At 39.0% G+C, this 22088-nt stretch overlaps 1 protein-coding gene across 1 annotated transcript; it reads right to left on the minus strand.

Annotated features, from left to right (window-relative positions):
• On the minus strand, positions 12625–17720 carry LOC109708198 (ATP-dependent Clp protease ATP-binding subunit CLPT1, chloroplastic-like). Its single transcript, XM_020229842.1, has 6 exons — positions 17428–17720; positions 17298–17333; positions 16752–16861; positions 15000–15179; positions 13480–13607; positions 12625–13179 (listed from the first exon to the last, which is right to left on the minus strand). The coding sequence occupies exons 1-6, from the start codon at positions 17685–17687 to the stop codon at positions 13147–13149; spliced, it is 747 nt and encodes a 248-aa protein (XP_020085431.1). The 5' UTR covers positions 17688–17720; the 3' UTR covers positions 12625–13146.

Consider the following 22088-nt stretch of genomic DNA (forward strand, 5'->3'; position numbering starts at 1 on the left):
CAATTACGCCGTTTGAGATTAACTCAAGTTTCGATCGTAACTTTTTTACGGCGAACCAAATAATGGAAGTAGTCGTTTAGGGCGAAAACGACTTCCCTTCTCTCCACTTCCACCCCACTCCCACCCAAACAAACATGCCCTAAGCATAAACTAAGGGTCTTTTTCAATTTTGCAGATTCGGACCAGATTTTTCGCGATCGGACGAAAATACCTATATTCCTTTTCTTCTCTCTCTTCTTTTTTTTCTCTCTTTTCTTTTTTTTTTCTTCTGTGAAACAACCATTGTACTCTAAAAGCTTAAGCTGTTAGAGAACGGTGTTTAAACATTTTTATATTTAACACTCCCCCTCACGTCTGGGCTCGAGACTTTTTAATCGGCCCATGACGTGAGCTTGAATTAAATGGGAGGAACTGATACCATGTGTCGGATCGTTGGCGCTAACCATTAATCCCAAAAGCTCAAGCTGTTAGAAATACGCAACCAATTCACTTAAAGCGTACAGAAACAGCGCCCACGGGTGTCAATTGTGACTCGGCACACCTGGCCTCACGCCACTTCGAACATGACTCGGCCCAACCCAGCCTCACGCCATTTTGAACATGACTCGGCCCACATGGCATCCTGCCTTGTCGGATCGTTGGCGCTAACCATTAATCCCAAAAGCTCGAGCTGTTAGAAATACGCAACTAATTCACTTAAAGCGTACAGAAACAGCGCCCACGGGTCTCGATTGTGACTCGGCCCACCTAGCCTCACGCCACTTCGAACATGACTCTGCCCACATGGCATCCCGCCACAGGGCAGGATGCTGGCCCATTTAAGCCAACAATCCCCCCTCCAGCACCTGCACAATTTGCAGCATGCAGGAATTGAACCCGTGACCTCTGGCTCTGATACCACTTGTCGGATCGTTAGCGCTAACCATTAATCCCAAAAGCTCGAGCTGTTAGAAATACGTTCACTTAAAGTGTACAGAAACAGCGCCCACGGGTCTCGATTATGACTCGGCCCACCTGGCCTCACGCCACTTCGAACATGACTCGGCCAAACCCTGCCTCACGCCATTTCGAACATGACTCGGCCCACATGGCCTCCCGCCACAGGGAAGGATGCTGGCCCATTTAAGCCAACAATCCCCCCTCCAGCACCTGCACACATTTGCAGCATGCAGGAATCGAATCCGTTACCTCTGTCTCTGATACCATGTGAAACAACCATTGTACTCTAAAAACTTAAGCTGTTAGAGAACGGTGTTTAAACATTTTTATATTTAACATCTTCGTTATTTTTTTCTCTCCGACCCTCATCGCCTCCTCCACCGTCTTCAGGGCCCTCGACCGATGGTAATGAGAGCGACGCTGCTTCCTCTTCCTCAATCTCCTTCTCCGCCGACACCGGCGGTCCTTGACGACAGTAGTGAGGGCAACGCCGCCTCCTTTTCCTCTTCTCCGCCTCCGTCTTCGCCGACACCGAAAAAAGAGAGCTCGGAGCGGGCATGGGTGAGGGTAGAGCAGATAGAGACGATGAGATCATGGTCAAGGAGGTGCTCGCCGCTCATAAGGATGAGGAAAAAAGACACGCCCATCTCCAAATGATCCGGGACGATCAAACCATCCGGATAAGTTTCAACCGTTGCGGATAAGGCGGAGGCCGTTCCAACTATTTCTATTAGAATAAGGATCGAGGTGGTTCCAACTAATTCGGTTAGGATAAGAATCGAGATGGTTCCAACTAATTCTGTTAAGATATGAATCAAAATGGTTCCAACTAATTCGGTTAGGNTTCCAACTAATTCGGTTAGGATAAGAATCGAGATGGTTCCAACTAATTCTGTTAAGATATGAATCAAAATGGTTCCAACTAATTCGGTTAGGATAAGATCAAGATGGTTTCAACTACTTTGGTTAGGATAAGGATAAAGTTGTTTTCAAAATATTTTATTTTTATCTTCTTGTATGCCTGAAGGTTATAAATAGGGGCCCTACTGACTCTTATAAAGTCACTCCAGTTTAGAGAGAATTAATATACAGACTTTTCCATGTAAATATATTGTGTTCTTTTCTTTCTCTTTAATCTGGCTTCAGATATCCATCGGGGAGGGGCTGCGACATTGCTTCCTCATCCGACGGATCAAGTGGTATCAGAGCATCTGACCCTAGTGCATTGTGTGAACCAGAAGCGTTTACAAGGCTACTGGTGAACAACTCTCCGTCCTCGACATTTTCCGCAAGCCACCGACAAGGAAAACGAAGAGCACATCTACCATGTCTACAGACGAGCAGATAGTGACGCCATTCGACCTTGCCGCCAAGGTCACCGTGCTGTCCGACGACATGAAGACCATTTTAGATTAGATCAAGACCCAATTTGCAGCACCATCGGCAATGTCGGTGGAGAAGAGCGGTCGGCTTGCAAGAACTCCTCCTCCAAATTAGCATGTGACACCGATGAAGGACGCTGCCGAGGATACCTCAGGTGCGCGAAACGACGACAACTCCGACGATGATGGAAGCATAGCTCCGTCGGTTGCAGAAGGGAGGTCGCAACCGTTTAAGGTTGAGGCCAAGATCGAGATCCCTAAATACGACGGTATTGTCGACCTCTACAACTATAGCAACTCGGAAAAGGTAACTTTCATAAAACTAAAACTTGTAGGTCATGCTTTGACTTGGTGGAAGGCCACTCTCCAAACTTCCGCCAATGAAGAGTTCACCTGGAGTCAGTTTAAATGACTGATTCGCCAGGAGCTCTACCCTATGGGATATGAAGAAGAGCGATGGAAGTGTTGGTATGTCTGCGCCAAAAGCGTGACTAGACAGTGCAGGACTACACCACCGACTTCTGGTGCCAAGCCTTGGCGCTTGGCATCTCCCTCAACGATCCACAGGTGTTTCGTAAATACACCGCGGGCCTACAGGAGAGCATCAATGATGAGCTTCATCTCTTCGGTGTTCGTGATATCGCCTCGGCGAGCCAAACAGCAATGGCGATTGAGCGGAAGAACAAACTATCTCGCGGGAAGAAGCCATCTAGAGAGTTTGCTGAGGGCTCGAAAAAGTTCAAAAAGGAGTTCTCTGATCCTGATTTGTACTGTGATCGTTGTAAAGTCACAGGACATGTCAAGGATCGATGCTGGAAGCTCCATCCAGAGCTGAGACCAAAGAAGAAAGATAATCGTGGAAAACGCACAACGGCAACGGCAACGACAGCAGCAGGATCAACAAGTGATACTCCTACCTTAATCAGACGAATTGATCAAGCGGATACTAGCTTGTCTCTGATGGCTATGCCGAAGGAGACAAACCTGTGCCCATCAAATCTGACTGATAAGAGAGAGGAGTTGTTCACATTTCGAGTTCAAGTCAAAAATGAGATGATCGATGCCATCATTGATCCCGGCAGCAAAAAGAACTTGATCTCGGAGAACCTAGTTCAAAGGCTGGGTTTGTCGACTACACCACACCCACACCCATATCCATTAGGGTGGATTAACAGCAACATCGAGATGAAGATCGATCGCCAATGTAAGGTGAAGTTTGCAGTGACCGACGTCAACATCAACGAAATGCTGTGTGAGGTTGTGCCGTTGAACATTTGCAACCTCATCTTCAGTAGTCCCTACCTGGGACCGTGACGCTACCTTCTTCCGTCGTCCTCAGCAATACCAATTTGTTAAGGATGGACAAAAATTTTTGTTCACCACAGAGCCATTATCAACAACTATAGACCCGGTAACCACTTGCCAAGTCAAGAGAATGATCAATGTCTGCAAAAGTTTGCCTTACTGGTCATTCGGCCAATTATATCTGAGGAGGCAAACAGTAAGATATTAAGCCTAGCATGCAAGGAAAATCCTAATGATGTAGCCAAACTGATCAGCGAGCATTAGGATATGTTTCAAGAAGTATAGGGATTGCCACCAAAGCAAACCGTGGAACATGAGATCCAATTAATCAGCGACGCTCCGTTACCGAATCTTGGCATGTACCGAAACTCGGTGGTGGAGAATGAGGAGATAAAGCGACAAGTGACTGAGTTACTAAAGAGTGGTACTATCAAACCGAGTAGCTCCCCCTATGGTTCCCCGATCGTATTGGTGCCAAAGAAAGACGGCGGGTGGCGAATGTGTATCGACTACCATGCCCTCAACAAAATCACCATCAAGAATCGGTACCCCTTACCGCAGATCGATGATCTCTTAAACCAACTGAAGCATGCTCGCTATTTCGCCAAACTGGACCTGAAGTCTGACTATCATCAGGTTCGAATCCGAGAGGATGACACCTGGATGACCACGTTCAAGACTCGACAAGGCCTGTTTGAATGGCTCGTCATGCCATTGGGCATTTGCAATGCACCAGCCGCTTTTATGCGACTGATGAACGACATTCTACGCCCCTTCCTTGATGACTTCTTGATCGTCTACCTCGACGACATCCTTATCTACAGTCGATCGTAGGAGCATCTGGCGCATGTCAAGAAGGTTTTCATGCTGCTCAAGAACACCAACTCCGCTTAAACCCTAAAAAGTGTGAGTACGGCAAGCAAAGCCTGGTGTATCTCGAGTTCGTGGTGGGCGGCGGCGAGCTTCATATCGACCCGGACAAGGTCAGGGCCATCAAGGAATGGTCTAGGCCCAAAAATGTGACGAAGGTGCAGAGCTTCATGGACACTTGCCAATATGTCCAAAAACCTATCCGGCACTTTTCTGTCCTTGCTACCCCTCTACATGCACTAACGAAGGCCAATCAAAAGTTCAAATGGAGTTCGAAACATGAGGACACGTTCCGACTTCTGCAACGAAAGATATGCGAGGCGTCTATTCTTGCGCTACCAAATCTGCAACGACTCTTTGAGTTGGAGGCAGACACGTCGGGATACGCCATAGGGGCTATCTTGATACAAGACGGCCGGCCTATCGCGTATTACTCCAAAATATTCCAGAGAGCTCAAAAGAACTACCCGACCTATGACAACAAACTCTTGGCACTACACCAGGCGGTGAAGCATTGGCGGGTCTATCTCCTAGGAATGGAGACAGTGGTGCATACAGACCACCGTCCGCTTCAGTACCTCCAAACGCAATCAAAATTACAACAGGCGCATCACATAAAATGGATGACATATTTGTAGCAGTTCAATCTGGTGATCAAGTACAAGAAAGGCGCTCACAATAAACTGGCTGATATGCTATAGCGACCACCAGTGGCAGGCACTTTGCTTGTCGATATTTATGCAAGTTCAGCCAAATTTTCAAGAGTATGCAACCTTACATGTAGAAGACTCGATTTTTAAGAAAAACTGGGAAAACTCAATTTTCTCACTTACGGTTCTAGATCCAACAGGTGCTAGTTCCTCTCAAAAATTGGGGAGCCATGATTCGGGACGATCAAACCATCCAGATAAGTTTCAACCGTTGCGGATAAGGCGGAGGCCCTTCCAACTACTTCGATTAGAATAAGGATCAAGGTGGTTCCAACTAATTCGGTTAGGATAAAAATCGAGGTGGTTCCAACTAATTCGGTTAGGATATGAATCGAGATGGTTCCAATTAATTCGGTAAGGATAAGATCGAGATGGTTCCAACTACTTCAGTTAAGATAAGGATAAAGTTGTTTTTAAAATATTTCATTCTTATCTTCTTGTAAGCCTGAAGGCTATAAATAGGGACCCTACTGGCTCTTGTAAAGTCACTCCAGTTTAGAGAGAATTAATATACAGACTCTTCCACATAAATATATTGTGTTCTTTTTTTTCTCTTTAATCTGGTTTCAGATATCCATCGGGGAGGCGCTGCGACATTACTTCTTTCTCTAACGGATCACCAAAGAGCGAACAAAGATGCAAAGGATAGAAAAAAAAAAATAAGAATAAAAAGTAAAAAAGAATAAAGAAAAAAATTTGTCTCTTTGAAAGACTATTCTACATCGTTACTATTATCGAAAAAAAAATCTAAAATTAGAGAAAAAGGAAGAAGAAGATGAATGTTGCACTATTAAAATTATGTTGCACTGTTTAAGGTGAACGCTGCACTCTTTGAAATAAAAATTATACTTTTTGAAACAAAAGTTGCACTCTTTTGATAAATATTATACTGTTTTAAAAAAATTACACTGTTTCTCTCTCTTCCTCTTCCTACGCTTCCTTCTTCCCCTCGGCTATGGCCTACATGGCGTTGGCGTCGAGCGAGACCGACGCCGCCTGCACGTCGTACTGCAGCGGCCACGAGCCGTTGCGCGGGACCGCGAACGAAGGAGCGCGCTGCAGCGCGACGTAGATCCAATGGAAGCTGAGCGTGAAACCGACATCCGAGAAACGGTTGTCGTTCTCGACGACCACCATAAGGGCCATCCGAACGCCGAGCGTGCCGGACTGGTCGTAGTCAAGCCGGCACAGGTGCGCCGTCGGCACGCGGTGCGGAGGGAAAGAAAAAAGAGAAGGAGGATGAGGAGAAATGGTGTAAATTTCGCTCAAACGGTACAATTTTTGCCTAAAGAGTATAATTTTTTAAGACAAAAATTACACTTTTCGAGAAAAGTTTGGACGAACCCCGGTGGCGGCGGCGGCGGGCTCCTCCAGCGCAGGCTTGGGAGGCTCCGCCCCCTCCTCCTCCGCTGGTTTGGGTACTTTAGATTCCGGGGTTTGGGGGCGTCGTCTTTGGCGGGGGGTTCGTCGAGGGCCTCCGAGGCCTTCGCAGGAGCGTCCTCCGCGGGATCGAGGGCGAAGGCGGCGGGGGGTGGGGAAGGGGGGAGAGCAAACTCGTTGTTGGCGAGGGCGGCGGCGACGAGCTGCTTGAGCTCATCGAGGGCCTTCTTTTTCGGGTCGGCGAGGTGGGAGATGAGGTTGCTCTCCTCCTTGAACGTCACTGACTGCGGCACCGCCTCCGCCGCAACCAAAGGTGCCTCCTTTTTCGGCTTCTCAGCTTCTTCCTCCTCCGCCGCCACTGCTGTTGCTGCCGACTCAGTGAGCTCCGCCTTCTCCTCCAGCGGCGGCGGCGCCTCCTCGGTGACGACCACCTCCTTGGGTTGCGGCGTGGGCTTGGACGCCATGGGTTGGAGCTCCTCTGCCATGGTTGAGGGGCGTGCGAGGATTCGCAAAAAAAAAAAATTTTACAGAAACAGAGCCTCAGAGAGAGAGAGAGAGGGGGGGAATTATTAGGGTTTGGTAAAGGAGGAGGAGGAAATGGTAGGAGGCAAAAATTGTAATTTTTGTCGCAGGAGTTCGTCCAAATTTTTCTCAAAAAGTGTAATTTTTGTCTCAAAAAAATGCACTCTTTAGGCAAAAATTGTGCCACTTGGGCGAAATTTACACCATTTCTCCCCCTCCTTCTCCTCCTCCTTCTCTTCCTCTTCCTTCTTCCCCTTCGCTCTGCGTGCCGACGGCACACCTGGGCCAGCTCAACTATGACCAGTCCGGCACGCTCGGCGTCCAGATGGCCCTCACGGTGGTCGCCAAGAACAACAACCGCTTCTCGGACGTCGGCTTCACACTTAGCTTCCACCGGATCGACGTTGTGTTGTTGCGCACCGCCCTGTTCACGTCCCAAGCAATGGCTCGTGGCCACTGCAGTACGACACCCAGGCAGCGCTGGTCTCGCTCGACGCCGACACTATGCAGGCTATCGCCGAGGGGAAGGAGAAAGAAGAAGAAGAGAAAGAGAAACGGTGTAATATTTTTTAAAATAGTGTAACATTTATCAAAATAGTGCAACTTTTGTTTCAAAAAGTGTTATTTTTATTTCAAAGAGTGCAACGTTTGCCTTAAATAGTGCAATTTTTTTATAAAACAGTGCAACATAATTTTAATAGTGCAACTTTCATTTTCTTCCTTTGCTCTTATTTTTTGCCTTTTTCGATAATAGTGACGATATATAATAGTCTTTCAAAGAGACAAATTTTTTTCTTTATCTTTTTTTACTTTTTATTCTTTTTTTTTCTATCCTCTGCATCTTTGTTCGCTCTTTGGAGATGGGCGCGTCTTTTTTCCTCAACCTCATGGGCGGTGAGCACCTCCTTGACCATGACTTCATCGTCTCCGTCTGCTCTACCCTCATCCGCGCCCGCTCCGAGTTCTCTTTCTTGGTGTCGGCGAAGGCGGAGGCAAAGAAGAGGAAAAGGAGGCGGCGCTGCCCTCGTTACCGTCGTCGAGGGCCACCGATGCCAGTGGAGAAGGAAATGGGGAAAGAGGAAGCGGCGTCGCCCTCATTACTATTGCTAAGAGCCACTAAGACGGTGGAGGAGGCGATGAGGGTGGGAAAGAAAAAATAACGAAAAAAAAAAAAGAGAGAGAAAAAAAAGAAGAGAGAAATAAAAGGAATAAGGGTATTTTCGTCCGATGGCGAAAAATCCGGCCCAAATCTGTAAAATTGAAAAATGCGGTCCAGTTTTGGAAAAGCTCAAAACTTGTGGATTTTTTATCCAAATTGGCCTAAATAATTTAAAGCTGATTTAATTTTTGGGGTTAATTAGTTAAACCCAAAAATTTCAAAAATTTCATGGTTTGAATTTTGCACAAAAATATATATAATATTCTAAGTTTGCAAGGACATGTAAGCAATTAACCGAAGTTGAACTTTACGAAATTAGAATTCAAATTGAGTTCAATCTAGCCAAAAAATACCTGAAAACTCAAAACGTTTGAGACATGTATAGATAACTATAAAACGCTTTAGAATTTGAATACACGTTCAATGCATATACTACTTCTAAAACTGTTGATCCACCTATTTTAGACTATATAATCGAAATAGAGACTTATTGATTTCGATAGTTGTTGTTTATTTTACAAGAATCGAATTTCGATTTCCATTCTACTTTAGAATAGGAATCACTGAAACCATTTATGGCTTAATCCGGTTTTGAATTCTGGATTGGCACGTTCTAGAGTAAACCACTCAAAACTCTCTCTCACAATACCTCTTCCTCCTCTTCCTTCGTCACTATACTCTCTTTTAACCAAAATTCTCTCTCGAAATCTTGGTAATTATTGGACATTATCTTCAAAGGAGGGGCAGTGGACGTATCCAAATGGCTTATTTCAACTGCTTGTCAAATTAACGCAAAAATAAAGATTAAATTCAAGTAGATTCAATTGAAAGCTATATTTATGGAAAACACTTCTTCAAAACCAACATTTGTGAAAAGAAGATTATGTTCAAACTGAATATATAACTTTTCCATCAAATGAAATAAATAAATATCCTCATAATCCCTGTATGAGTTAGGTAGGTTTGACTCTCAAAGTTCCACATCTTTCTAGTGCTCTTCTGCACTATTTGTTTAACTAGTACGGTTACAGGCGATTAAAGGTCGTTAACCATGACATAAAAAGCCCTATTCACAGCTTAATGTTCATACCGAATTTTATTCCAATAATAAATCAAATATTTATGGATAATTCATATCCTATTTTCCATTATAATTCAATTCAATCTCATTTTTTATTTCTATTTCAATCATAAACCAAACACGCCCTTCACAGATTTAACATAAAATCATATAACATCTAACCAAGAAACCATAATAACTATTGTACCTCACTAATGTAGACTTTCAAAATAGAAACACCATTATCTAAGTGGATGCAGAATGAAAAAAATTTATTCTAGTGGCCTAAATGTTTTCGCACTATAATATCTGAAACAAGGACTTTTCTGTAGAGTTCTGTGACAGTCCCTCATATAGTGAGGTCTCTCATTGTGATCAAGGGAATCAAGCGTCTTCAAAGCATCGCCATTCAACATTTTTCTTATCCACAAACTGCCGTTGGATCTTCTCAAATTGCCCCACACTAGTTAAGATTTTGATTTTCTCTCTGAATTCATGCTTCTATTTTTAATACTATAAGAGACTGTAATGGATGGTTAGAAGATCGTTAATACTTGTATCTGCTACTCAAGTAAAGCAAATCACTATACAGTACATTGTTTGGCTACATATGATCTCATACATGTACGCAATGAATGTTGATTGCATTTATCCAACTTTTTGAATGAATAATCAATATCTTACAGAGGCTTTCATCAGAAAAGAAGGAAAAAAGAAAGAAAGAAAGGAAAGAAACAATTTTTGTATGTTATCTTTTTAAATCGGCTTGTTAGGGCATTTGTGAATGTAAGCCATCTAATGAAATATATATGATCAACATGCGCCATGTAAGACATGTCAATAAATATAGGCCAACATATGACATATTTGGTATTAACATTTCTACTTAAGGTAGTCGAATACTATTCAGCCAAAATAAATTGGAAAAAAGTATTGTTGACATCTATTTTTATATCGAAACGTGAGATGGATTCTAAGGATCTGTCGAAATCACTAAAGAAGAGATTTCGGCAAAAGGATTTGGCTTCAACAGAATGAAGTATGCCAAAGGCTTAGGCAAGGTCTGAGAAGTCAGAACAAAAGCATATTTGAAATTTAAATTTTAAGCATAGGTGCCGAAGAATCTGGAAGCAAGCATGATTTCAGATAACAGTTTTGAAAACAGTGTAATAGCCTCGCAGTAGCTGCTCTAATTACGATCCTGTTTAAATTTAGGAGGCTATAAAAGGAAGAGATCATCAACCCATCGGAACTTCTATTTTTTGTCTTTCTTGCACCAGGAGTAGGTGTAATATAGATATTGCAACATCAAATCACAAGACTTTACTTTTTATCCCTAAGATTAGTCATAACCTAATTTAGGCGTAGTCGTTATCTAATTCAAAAATAGCGGTAACATAAAAGTTCACTGGCTTTGAATCTTTATCTCAACTAACGCCAACAACCACGAAGCCATTTTGATTATCACCGAACCACCTGGTTACTCACTAGCCTTTTATATTGCCTGTCTGCACCCATGTAGAGAACCATATCGAAGAATCGCTATTTGCATAGTAATTTTGTTTGACTCAGCTTTGACCGAATCAACGGCTGAATTGAACCTCGAGAAATAGAAGTCCTTAGACTTTGGCTAATATCTAAAAACCTTGAAATTGTCTCTCCAAGGTTGAACCTAACCCGATTCTTCTCTCTCCAGTCCACTCTTGAGACTGTTACATTCGGCGTGTGCATCAAGGGACATCATAGGACGGACAAACCAGATCAGTCCGCTCTTGAGACAAAGTTATATTCAAGATGTGCATCAAGGGATATTACAAGACAGATGAACTAGATCGCGTTACGTAGCATCTAACGATTTTTCTGCCAACACGTATGCAAGGACAAGTAATATACTTCCAAAATTTTCAAAAAAAACTATAGAATTTATATTTTAACAAACTCAATCAAAATACTTATTATACTTTTTCGCTACACATACGTCTGCACATATGTGCGTAATATTATTTACATACATAAACAATATTTATTTTGATCATCTTTTTCACTCCATTATCATTTTCTAGCCCCAATACCAAACAAAGCCATTTTCTTTTCTCAAGCAGGTCAGCTACTATGGACTGTAGCTTCACATGGAGGGCCAAGCATGCACAATAGGTATGAAAATCAAATTCTTTTTTTTTTTTTAAGAGAAAGATAGTATGTTACCCGTTTCGTTTATTTCGTTTAAAAATAAACCTAACTCGAAATGTGAATCAATTAGGATTCGAATTTGGGACCTCGGATATCAACCACCAAACCTTTTGCCACTTGCGTTAGGGATAGTCGGTGAAATCAAATTATGTTAGGATGCATGGCCGGGTATGTTTTTTTTCTAACTTTTTTTTTCTCTTTTCCTGACACACTCCAGCTCTCTAAATCCCATAAACCTCAAAGAACTATTCTAATCCACCCAGATTCAAACTCGGAATCTATGGGCTGTAGCTGACAATGAGCATCTCTCGCACCATGTACCTTGCGACTGCTGGTGATGAAACAAAACTTCCTAGTATAGTGCTCCTTGTTGAGAAGGTTGAAATTACAGTTAACTTTGCACATGAATCAAACCAAAAATTTAAGTGCCATGAAACGGAATCGTATTGAAAATTTGCTAACACGGTACAAATATATGCAAAAAACTAACTGACACGGTATGGTATGATAGTTACGTGCCGGACCGTATCGATGCGTACCTATAAAAAAATACAAGTGTGCCGATATATAATGACATAAACTGTTTATTTTCTTTAGCAACAAAATACTCCAACTTTTTATTATATATTTTTATCAAATATTTTAAAATGTATTGCTTATTAATTTAAAAAATAGAGTTTTGAGCTATGCTATCGGCACATGAACTATATCGTGTCGATATCTTGCTAGCATGATAAAGCACAATGGATACGACACGTGCCAATGGACACTTAAATCTTTGATTCAAACCCATCATCAGGACTTATTTGGGTATCAGAATTATACATCTAATATTAACTTACTTTGTATAAAACTCTTTTTATGTACTTGAAAGCTAGTTGTTTAGTTTTTTGCTGTTTAAAAGATTTTGTCACCAATTAAGTTTGCATATCATATTTCATCTATAAAGTAATTTATTTTATCCTGAAAAAAATGGCTTGTATGACGAATATAATATTCATTCTAAACATTTGATCACATTCTTTATATACCAACAACCACGTGCTTCATGAGTAAATTAAAAAAAAAAATACACCGAATGAAATATTCATACATCCCAACAAGGTCTTAAGGTAGCAAACAATGCCTTTCCATGAAGGATTATACCTTCAAAACCAAAGCAATGAAAGACAATCAAATAATTCTCCCCATAATTTAAAACAAAATTTCTTGGAAGCAAAGTTAGCAATGAGGGAAGTATGACACCAACAATAATAGTGGCATCAAATTTTGGTTTGCTGTAACAATGAATCAGGACAAAACATATCTTCCTCCAAAAAGGAAAGCTTTAACTTTGATGCTTTGATCTTCAGAAAACAATACAAGCCACACTAGAGGGCAGAAAAAGTTGCAACAAATCCAATTGTTGGCTTTCCTGATCATCACCTGGTAGTTCAAATCAATACATAAAATTTCCACTTTTTGATGCTCCACCAAGGCCTAACACAATTTAGTAGGTGCAAAGTCCTCGATTTAACTGGCATTCTCAGTTCTAAGAATGAAAACTTCCTAGGAGATCAATAAAAAGACACCTTATATCACCGAGCATGCGATCCTGACAATATCAATGCCTTTCACTGTGGAAACTATCTATCTATAGCTCATCACCACATCCTTGTCAGCCTGAAGCAATAAAGAATAATGATTCAATCAAGTCTAATTGTTGTTTGAGTATAGCTGCTTGAAGAAGTATAGCCTTTCTTAGTAAAATCCCAGCAAAAGCAGAAGCATCATACTGGAGCTTCTGCTTCTATGGTGCAAAAGCTCACCATTTTCTGTAGCAAAAGCTCCATATATTTTATTAGTCAAAATCCTTGTTTTTTAGAAGCTTTTGTTGTTTTTATATGTAGTAGAGAAATTGCTTCAAAAGCAAAGTGAAACAGGCACCACATATAGAATGGTAGAGGAGGTAGATAGACTTACATTTTTGGCCAGCTCCGCTGCTTTCTGATCATCAAACCCAAGAGAAGCCAATATCTTGTGACCTGCCGACTCTTTCTCGGACCATATGCCCAGAAGCAAATGGGTTGTGGTTATTTCACCATCCTTGCCTGAATTCAGTAATGGGAAATAAATGATAATACCTTTCAAGAGGTGAGAAGAAAAAACCCTAGTTCTGAACAGGCGTAACAACAAACTGTGGATCGGATATCATAGACGTGTGCAAAGAGCCTAACAAATTTAGGGTTCTTGAATTTTTTTGGTTCCTTCAGCAATATATGAAGTATTAACTATCATGAAATAATGATGTGATTGACGGCTTAAATAATGGTGGAATAACAGATATACTGGCAACAGAGTAGCATGAATAGTTATTTAATCCTCTTGCACCTTTTCAACATTTTTGTATTATTTTATGGCAAGAAATTAGTAAGTTATCATAAAGACTGCTGTAAGGACTAATTCAAGAGAACTAGAGTTTTGGTCTCTTGGGTATCCGACTCTATCTCTTCATCAATCCTATACATATCCTCGTACTCTTTTTCATACCTGTATTTTCTTGCAGAATTTCAGAGGAAAGCATGACTATAGTTAAAATAAATAATCTCACCATTCCTTCCACCGAGATCTGACTAGTTTAAGAGCATATAATGATCTTCCATTGGTAGAATTTTACAGCTGAAATCAAATGTACAACACTAAGCAGTATAGACTAGAAACTATGTATTGTAGTAGCAGATCTTTATGTTGTTGCTATCAGAGGAAAGTGACCTGACCTCACTCAGAGAGTAGCACTCTGCCATAAAAATTTGAGATTGATATAGATTGTAAATTGGTCAACTGATGATTTGATTGTTTGACCAAACAATAGTTGATTATCAATTTCAGCGGGTTCCAATCTCTACAATTTATTAGATTTAGCCCTTTTTATTAGTTAAAATAAAAATGTTAGCTCAACAACTCCAAATAAGATGGTTTTGACTTCTCTCATCATTGTTAATGTGTGGTTCTTCACAGCAACAAAAAGCAACATGTTCTCTGAAATCAATACCTTAATGTATATACACGGTACATGTTCTTGAGATCAAATTCCCCTATTCTAATTAAATTTAAAAAGAAATCTTGTGTGAGGCTTACGACCATAAACCCAGGTGTGAGGCATAGAATACTATTCTATGATTGCCTACTTTATAGGTTCATCTGATGAAATCTACACAACCCGCAGAGTTGACCTCCGACAAGATATTGACAATTAAGCATCATTGCTTTACACCTACAGCATTGTCCAAGTAGAACTTCTCATAAATGATATTTACAGAAACACATACAGCACGAGATGCCTTAGCTATCATAAACGAATTCAAAACAACATATGTCCTTTCTGAATTGTTATTTGTGCGTTCCAATAAAATGCAAACATTAAGTACAAAATTAAATGTTATCAGTAGCATAAAAAACGGTGTCAGCAAAACTAAGCAAACTTATAAGTCATTGAAAATAACCTGATTTTAACTTCTCATCAACAGCCCAATCTAGAGCCCGTTGAGCTGGCTCAGTCAATGGTGGGTGCTCAGGACTAAAGAAGTACATGTCCGATTTTCCAAGCAGCTTTATAGTTTCCTCTCGTACTTTGAAGAGTGTAATTCCATTTGCACGTAGAAACTTTGCTGCTTCACTTGTTCCTACAACAAGAGGAAAGCAAGAAAAAATGTAAGGCCGTGGTATAGTCTAAACAGAAGTGTTATGTTGCAAGATACACCATGTAATGGCCTCTAAAACATATTATAATCACACAGGTGAAAGCAGAAAAGAACTGATCATCACAAGACATTACAATTTTGCAATGCCTCGTATAATCTCAAAATGGAATGTAATGTTTGTCAGTAAATAATATTGAAAAGTTTCTATTAAGTTATCTATGAGATCTGTTACAGTCATTTCACCGCTTGACATGAATACAATAACTTCTTGTTTGATCTTCTGCATGGGAATCGTTAATTTATCTGAATGTTTCAACTTTAACCAAGTTGATCTTCTACTCCAATCTTGTACATCCTACATAAACTTCCTTTCATATTTCAGAAATCAGAAGTAGAAAATGATGTATGGACGCATAAGAACCAATTCACCACTTCAAGGATGCATGTAATCTTTGGGCATAACTAAACATAGATCAAAACTTCGAAAGAATTAACACAAAGAGAAACAAGAAAAGAAAGCTCGTTTCCTCATACAAAGCATGGACACAAGATTGGTAGTAGGATACTACATCATAATATATAGATTTGAAGGTTTGGCTTGATTGATCAATGGGTTTTCTGTAAACCTCTTCATGATAGCAAGGATGCCACAAGAATGACTCCTTGGATGTAGTTAGTTATTCGACTTGACATATTATAAAAAGAACTTGATGTTTACACTACGACAAACCAAAGATTCTACAAATTGCATAAATTTACATAAATTCATCTAAGATGGAAGGCCATAATCATATTTTTTAAATAGAAATATTCTTAAGTACATATCACAAGATATAGCCCTGTCCCTACATTGCCTTGTAAACGCTCTTGTATCATATTACTTGGAAGAAGAGGTATCTAAGTAAGAAACTTAAACCACTATAGCAGCCCCCATTTTAACTCTAACCAGGAGAAGAGGACAAAATTAAAGAAATAATGCATCAACTTCAGTGGTGCGAGGCCGGAAATTGCTAGATTAGTCCCATACAACATTATTTTAATGATTTTGTTCTTTCTTTAGCTTAAACAGCTTCAGATCACAAGCCGTACGATTGTATCGAATCTTATCCGCAGTCACCCATTATTAGCATCTGATATTTTACTGTGAGTGCCTGTTCCCATGGATTACGTCTCCATAAACACTACCACTCTTAACAAGGCATTGTTCAATTAAGGAGTAAAGTGTGGAGCCAATCACCCGAAACATAATGATGCAACAACTTTCCCCAGTTGGAATTGGGTGGGAAAATTATTGTCATAACAATTAACAAGTTTATGCTTTGAGATATACCAATTCCACGTGGCATGGTGGAAGCGTGCTATCCCCATGTCCATTTTGACTATCCCAAGCCAAGCACAATGGTTTATGAGACTAAGAACTTAAATCCACATTAGGCATATTTTTCGCTATTCAGAGATACAACTCCCCAAACCAGACACTAAGTAAGACATTTATTCAAACAGGTTTATCCTCACATAAAAACAAAGAATCACACAAAGCCATGAAAAACCGACCTTCAACTAAGATGCCCATGAGAAGGGCCTCGGTGCCCGTGTTAGGATACTTGAGCTTCCTCGCCTCTAGTTCCGCCATGCAGAACGATTTTATCGCCCTCGCCGACCACCTGCACCCATCATCTCCCCTCAATAATCACTAAAATAACAACCTAAATAAGAATTTAAAGAAGAGGTGAAATGTACAACAATCACCTAAACTATAGACACATTTTGAAGTAGCTTCCACAATTGCTTTTCTCTCGACCTAACACTTCCCTCAACTTCTGATTCTTTTAAGTTAAAATATTTCCATCAAGTAATTAAGGGATTTTGTTAAATCTAAATCTCAATACTCTGAATGTAGTAAATTTTTAACATATTTTCCCTTCAATTTAGAGGGAAAACTCAAATCGAATACGTAAAAATTGATACGGCGTCGATCAAAATTTAAATAATTGAGGCGACTAATGCAAAATGGCTTATATTTGAGAGGTCTCCATACATTTCTACCACACACGCACACCAAAAAAAACAAAAACAAAAAATTCCAAGTTGCTCGCTCACTTGGGTTTTTCCTCGCTTTCCTTTATCTCCGGCTTCCTGAAAAAGAAAAAAAAAAAACCCTAGAATTACTCAGCTTCGAACAAAACCACAGAATACGGAAACGATCTACAGGTTACTACGATTAGATTACGCGGTGGGGAGCATGGAGAACACGGTGGTGGATGGTCGAAGGGGTCGGGAGGGGAGAAGAGGCGAAGAGGGGAGGAGGGGGGAGAGGGAGAGGGAGAGGGGGAGGTGGTTTCCGTGGAGGAGGGAGGAGCGGAGAGGGTAGGGTTTGGGGGTGGAGGGGAGGGAGAGGGAGGAGGGGAAGGGGGCGACGACGACGCCGGTGGTGGTGGAGGCGGCGGCGGCGGCGGCGGCGGCGGAGAACAGGGATCGAGCTGTGGCCATCTTATCTTCGCCCACTACTCTCTCTCTTGCTGAGATTTGTTTCCTCGTTTTATTAGTTCTCTAGAAGGACTTTTTTGAAAATAAATCTTTAAATTAAAAACTTATAATTTGTGAAATAATTTTCTCAAAATTTTAATTAGCGTAATATTGTAAAAAATTTATAATTTATTAAATATTTCTATCAAAATTTTATTTAGTAAAATATTTTATCAAAAAAAAATAATTAGAAAATAGTGAACCGTTCACTAACTTTAATAAATTTTAAAAAACGATAAATTATTTATTATTATTTTTGTACAAAAAAAAGCTATAAATAATTCACTATCCTAAAAAAACCAACAATTTACCATTTTATAAAGACGGTAAAAAATTCACCCACTAAATACTTAAAAGAGCTCGATATCAATGCTTATTCTGCTTAAAGTCTCTAGAAAACTTTTTTGTCTCCACTATCAATGAGTGTGTAGTTGAGTGTAAATTTTGAGACATCTTTTAACCATTGGCTACTAAAAAGTCTGTTTAGTTGAATATAAGAGTTGGTTTAAAAAAACAATAATTATATACATACTTTGTGAAAAAAAAAAAAAACTATTTATACATCTGTGCTAGGGTATACGTGTCATCTGACCATTCGCAAAATCCTAATGAGTTTTAGTAAAAAAAAAAAAATTATAAATTATCAAGACTGCGGGATTTGCATCTTACACCCTAGTCTAGGCTTATGGGTTTGCTCATTTTGTCCTAGTTAGTAAATTCGAGAATTATTTGCGAATTATTGAAAATTCGAATTAAACGGTCCGTTAATTATTCACGAATTATTGCCGAATTATTGAAAATATGAATAAAAAATTTATAATTTTATTTTTAAATATAAATTATTTTATATTTTATATCTTATATTTTATATTTTATACCGAATCCGTTTTTTAAGCCGAATTTTTCAACAAATTTAAAAATTAGAAAACGAATTTTATACGTATTATATCTGTATCGAATTTTTGCCGAATCCGAATTAACTATGTATTTTGTAGGGATAATTTTATAACTATCTCTCAAAATCTTAAAAATATTATAAATACTATTCCAAATGTCAAAATATCACATATACCCTTCCAATATAATAAGTTATATGGTATATCGCACGAAAATTTAATATATATAGTTGGATTCTATCGGATAGATTTTCTTCAATAGCATGAATTGGGCTTCAATACTTTAAACCAAGTTATTGGTGCTTGTAGATTTTTGACCATTGGATTAAAGGAAGTGCGGTTAGGATGGTGTGGGACCTGTAGAGTTGAGTGTGTGGTTGATTGAATATTAGTAATCTAACGGATGGAAATGATCAAAAGGATAAATCTAACGGTAAAAAATTTACAAGTACCAAGTGCTTGGTATTTTTACAAGCACCATAGCTGGACTCCAATAGCATATATATATTTACTTTTTTTGTATGCTGAAAAATTTATATGGGTAATACTATAATTACAAATAAATTTTATAGCAGTTTACAAGTTAGATATGGCGGTATTTAATTGATAAAAAAGTGCAAATGATGGGGAGATAAATATGATGTATAAAGTGAACCTACTAATTACACAACCATTTTGTCGTGCACGTAATTTTATAAAACTTTAATATATAAAAGATTTTCTTTTATAATTTTTATAATTAAGTTTGACGATTGAAGGATAGGTTGAACTGAATTCTAATTTTTTAGCTTCTTCAACAGTATGTTGTACTATTTTACAGTTTATTACACTTATCACATAGTATAATATTTTTATTTCTTTTTAAAAAAAAGAGCAAAGAAAAAAAAAGAAGAAAAAGAATATTTTTATTCTTAGTTTTATTTTTATTCTTTTTACTTTACAGTTTGCTGCGCTTATTCCTCTTACCTTACTTTCTCACCATCACCACCATCTCCGACGACTCCTTCCCATCCATGGCATTGATGGTTGACAATGTGGTTGACGGAGCAGTTTATATCGTTGATGATAATGAGAGGAGCAGTTGGTGGTGTGGATGAGGAGGGAGTGAAGGTCGGCATCGGAGGCAATGTGGATGAGCTCAAGGACATAGATGTCGTAGCTCCGGTGATTAGCTTAAGTTATTAGATAATAGTGTTCTTAATTTTTATATTTAATAAAATATTTAGGATTAAATTGTTAGAAAATTGCGTACGGTAAAAACGCAGCGGAAAAGAAAATCAAACAAATTTGATTTTAAAAAACTCTCGAGATCTAATCTCAAAACCACGCAATTAGGATCCCTCATGTTCTTTAAGATTAAAGGAGAAAAGTAAGATCGAATATTTACATTTTTCGCGGATAAATCTTCGCCCCAATTTGATAATCGTGGAATCGAATTTTCTTGAAGCCGCACACGCGTCCGGCCTCTATAAGTATCCACACGAGGTTCTTGATTTGATCAATATTCTCACCGGGGTGCTAGCTCCCTTGCAAAAAGACGTCTTTCTTGTTAGAATATGGAAGAGAGAAGAGAAGAGAGATGACGGCTAGGATTTTCTAAAACTCCCGTATTATTATATAGAGGAATATAATCTTCTTTAATAATATAATAACCATTATGGATAAGTACAAATCTAGATTTAAATTTATCCTTTCCTTAATTGGTTAGATCGATCAAATCCTAATTTGATTTGACTTGAACTTTATATTAATTTGATCATATCAAATTAATAATGCAATATTTGCACATAAGTCCTATTATAATTTATTAACTATTAGTAAGTCATCTCTAGTAACATTTACACTTTAATACCACTAATTTGTAATAATTACAAATTAGTCCAATTATCAACATATTGACAATTAGGTCCTCCGGCGATTCAATAATCGCGATCTAGCTATCCGATCAATCACAACATCTTATATGTGTGACCCCATAGGTTCTATTCTATATGGTAGTGAGATATATTTTGATCGCTATCAACAATATCACTGAAACTCCTTTCAATGGATTGGAACAATTCCTACTCAGCCCAACGAGAATTATTAATTATCTAGATAATTCTCATGAGTCTTACAATCTACCAGTGACGCCTAACAGTATGTAGTGGCATTCCAGTAGAATGGAATACTGAACCTCTTGGTGTAGTTACCGTGTGATACAATCTTTCTATCATGAGTCCTGACTAAACGGAGGTTATCGAATAACTCGTCAAACCCCATCGTCTGTCATATGTTAAATTTATTCGACTCGAGTTTCTAATATCGAAAGCCCTTTTCCGCTATTAACTCTGCCCTGGCCAAGGTCTTCTAAATTCGGTCTCATAAATCATATAGGACTAACACCTCTATCTACTAAGGGAGATAGATTCCATCTAAGTGCGCACCCTATTCCTACAATGAACCTACTGCAGCCAACATGTACCGCAAGGACCCGAATGGTTAGGGACCAAGTGTATGTACAGTCAAACTACAGTAACCTCATTGTGAATAGCCGAGGCACCATAGGTCAATGGACTAGTCACACTACTGCAATATTGAGTAAGTCACTGACGAGTGAGTAGACATCTAAGTGACTTCTCGCGTTGGTCACGCCCGGTACCCCTGTTCTCTAACAACCACTTGCATATTCGCTTCAGTGTTCCCACGCTGTCGACTCAAGACCCGTCTACCCAAAAGGGAATGGACCTATGCACCAATCTCACCTGATCAATCACCGTCCCCGTGATGATCCATTGATTAGGAACATTTAGGAATTAACCACCAATGACACATGTCTCAAATTCTCAACTATTGAGAATATATGTCATCATCTTATTAATTCCTTGGACGATTTATGGACACATACACAACATGAATGAAAATAAAAATCCAAATTTATTCATAATATTTTAAAATTAAATACAAATTTATGTCCTAAAAAGAATACATGTGTCGGCCTGGGGACATACATCGAACATAAATATAGTAGACCCATCTGAATTTTTATCAGTTTACATATAACTATTTAAACCTTAAAAAGATTTTATATCTGCAGCCGAAAGTTTCAACTTTTTACAATTAACTACTCTGCAATTCGTAAGATCAATTTAAGGTGAGGAATATTAGCCAATGGTTAAGCAACATCAACAAAGAATAAATCTCAGCTTTTTTATGTCAAAATTTGGTTTTTAATAAAGAAATTGATTTTAGCATTTGGTTGTTAAAATAATTGCTAATACACATCATATACATCAACCTCTTTTTCTTTTTCTTTTTCTTTTGTTTTTTTGACTATTTGGCTAATATGAGCCACATTTAATTGATGAGTTATAAATATATTGGTGATTAATAGCTAGACACTGAATGTTTGGATAACAAATACAAAATTTTGTAAATTTTTTTTGATTACTTTTAGATAAATATAAACATCTAAAAAAAATCAAATAAA

Source organism: Ananas comosus, linkage group 3 (assembly GCF_001540865.1).
Source record: "Ananas comosus cultivar F153 linkage group 3, ASM154086v1, whole genome shotgun sequence".
In the NCBI taxonomy this organism is placed as follows: Eukaryota; Viridiplantae; Streptophyta; class Magnoliopsida; order Poales; family Bromeliaceae; genus Ananas; species Ananas comosus.

What these genes read in the sequence shown, in the direction of transcription:
- LOC109708198 (XM_020229842.1), bottom strand. Translation starts at nt 17,687, where the DNA reads ATGGCCACAGCTCGATCCCTGTTCTCCGCCGCCGCCGCCGCCGCCGCC. An exon ending in GAAAGCGAGGAAAAACCCAA is followed by an intron (nt 16,862 to 17,297) that starts GTGAGCGAGCAA and finishes TGATGGGTGCAG; the next exon opens with GTGGTCGGCGAGGGCGATAA. An exon ending in CAGCGGAGCTGGCCAAAAAT is followed by an intron (nt 13,180 to 13,479) that starts GTAAGTCTATCT and finishes TTATTGCTTCAG; the next exon opens with GCTGACAAGGATGTGGTGAT.